This window comes from Gobio gobio (assembly GCF_949357685.1).
Source record: "Gobio gobio genome assembly, chromosome: 25".
Lineage (NCBI taxonomy): Eukaryota > Metazoa > Chordata > Actinopteri > Cypriniformes > Gobionidae > Gobio > Gobio gobio.
Genome location: NC_137121.1, coordinates 23,597,965 through 23,600,600, shown reverse-complemented (window position 1 = coordinate 23,600,600; position 2,636 = coordinate 23,597,965). Strand labels below are relative to the sequence as shown.

General features: G+C 38.3%; 1 protein-coding gene across 1 annotated transcript; it reads right to left on the bottom strand.

Moving 5' to 3' along the window:
- Positions 1-1,024: 1,024 nt before the first annotated feature.
- Positions 1,025-2,329, bottom strand: LOC307121336 (beta-1,3-galactosyl-O-glycosyl-glycoprotein beta-1,6-N-acetylglucosaminyltransferase 3-like; the record flags this gene model as incomplete). The annotated part of the gene is made up of 1 exon (XM_079808865.1): positions 1,025-2,329. The coding sequence occupies one exon, from the start codon at positions 2,327-2,329 to the stop codon at positions 1,025-1,027; it is 1,305 nt and encodes a 434-aa protein (XP_079664991.1).
- Positions 2,330-2,636: the final 307 nt, after the last annotated feature.

The following is a 2,636-nucleotide window of genomic DNA, read 5'->3' as shown; positions in this document are numbered from 1 at the left end:
GCTGCTTTGAAACAATCTACATTGTTAAAAGTGCTATATAAATAAAGTTGACTTGACTTGACTTGACTTCACAAACTTGATGGCTATGCCATCAACTACCTGATATTCCGATTCTCAAATACATCTAAGTGAACATGTTTTGTTGTTGAAAAATAAAATGATCAAGTTGATCTATAATGCGTGATGGGCGCCATGTTTGCACTGCAGACGGATCTGTCAGATTTACAACACGTCAATTCATCCACTTCTCCTGAAGTGAGACTTGCACAATGTGTATCTGATATATATGAAGTAAATATATCACATCGTCAATAGATTGTTATTGCCGCTTCCACAGACATCACTGTGTATTTTCAAACTATAAATGTTTTGCTGGTACTTGTGTAGGATATTTAAATGTGTGAATTGTAAAATAAACCTTTTGTGGTTGAAAACATGAATAGATATCATAAAGCGTTCCTCAGGCTGAAGGAAATGCAAATTCACATCTGTACAGTAGAGGGTGCAGATCAAATAAACATTTCAGCTCTGCTTGTGAAAGATGTTGAAGGAACTGATACTTTTATTCAGCAAGGATTCCTTAAATTGATTAAATTAATCTAATGAATTAGTTTACAAAGCTTTTAAGCATATTTTGTGATTTTCAGTGCTGTAGCCTTTGGCAATGTTGAGGTTCCTTGAGGCATACCCTGCTGCCCCACAGGTTAAAAAGACTTGTTTCAAAATTCTGTTTAGGATATATCCACAGTGGAAGTTTCACAGATACGTTTTTGGTTTGTCAAATGTTGGTTTACATGAAAATATTATGTGTAACACAAAGAAAGCTTCTGTACAAAAAGTACAAATAGTTTTTAAAACTCAAACTATTAATTTAATTTATATTTTATTTGACAGTTGGCATCATAATAATATGACCTGCATAGAAAGTGTATTTATATATACATTTACTTATCAACATATTTCATACAAATAAAATGGTCCATATCTCTAATATAATTACAATTACTTTAAAACATTAAAAACATCATAAAATAATGTCAGATATTTTAACTGTTAGTAATGATCGACCATAAATAGCTTTGTACCTTAAAAAAGCCTCCATACATTTGATTGCTACATCATCTACTTCTGGATCAAACTTGTTTGCTAAAAGATGGTGTTGCCTCACAATCCATTTCAAGTCCCCAGCTCCATAGACACACACCGCCCGTCTGTGTATCCCAGAGCATGGTGGGTAGGAAGCCCCACTCTTTAGATTTCCTTCATGGTAGCTCCACTTTACTAGACGAGCAATTGCGTTCATGTCCGATTGCTCGTACTTTATGTTTGGAGGGTTGGATCCTGGTACTGAATGCATCCGTTGTAACGTAGCCCACATGTGCTCATCTGGACTGTATGTGTCTTTCTCCCATTCCATGAAATCTTGAGTCTCTTTACTTTTGAAGATGTGATCCACAAACTCTCTTGAAACCACAAAGTAAGCATTTCCTGAGAACATAGGGCTTTGTATTGGTGGGGGGGACTTTCTAACATCGGTCTGAATCACAACATTTGTAACATTGTGATGATACTGCCAACGCACCTTTTTATACTCTTGGGCCTCAGACTCCAAACTGTTCTTTCCATTCAGGTGTTTTAGAGACTCAACCATTTCTGAATTGGTTTTAATGGGGAAATCCGTGCCACAGGTGTTGAGCAGATACCTCCACTGGACAGGTGACTTGAGCAGATCCTGCATGCAGTTGATGTCCGCTTGAACTCGAGACCAGGAGGCGTAGATCACATTTTCCAGTTTGCTGGCCACAAACACATTGGTCAGGCAGGACACAATGGCCCTAACTGCTTCTTTAAAGATCTCAGGAGACCTCTGGTCCACATGAACACAGTACACATTGTCAGGAGTGTAAATGGCTCTTAGGAGCCTTTCAAACATCTCAATCTTCTCATGGACCACCATGGAGTAAGCAATGGGGAAATCTTTCTCCTCTTTACTGAGAGAAAGCGTCAGAAACCCTCTGTCTTGGATGTAGGATGGACAGTCCTTGGTTGCGTTGAGATAGAATGACTCGGATAGCAGGGATGCTCTTCTTTTTGAGACCAGAAGCTTCCTTAAAATGTCCTTGCCCACTCCGTCAATGTCTCCTTGGATAATAGCTGAACAAGCCTGTAGTTCTCCAACATCCTGCTTTAGTAAGTGATTCATGACCATCTCTTTTTTATGAGAACAATTTGTCCTTTGTTCTGGATAGTTCTTCAAGAGGACGAACATGGTTGTACTCAAAGAAAGGATGGAGATTATTTTCAAAATCCTCTGATTGTTAAATGCCATGTTCATTTATTTAAGACTATAACCTGCCAGGAGGGGAGATCTGTGTCAGTGAGGTATAAAACAGTCTCTCTTGTTAATATACCAGTGTGGCAGGAAGTGAAAGCTAGCCTATCATATACAAAGGGGAAAGGCTAACCTCTGCAAAAAGTCATTGTATTACACAGCAGAGGTGTGGCTATCATCTTCCTGGAAGGTGTGATTGTCTGATAATAAAGTCAATAAGAACATTCCGTCAAAGAGTTTAAACTATTTGTACACTAAGTTTTACTGCCAAGACAAAAGCTGAGATCCAACACCCTGCAAAAAC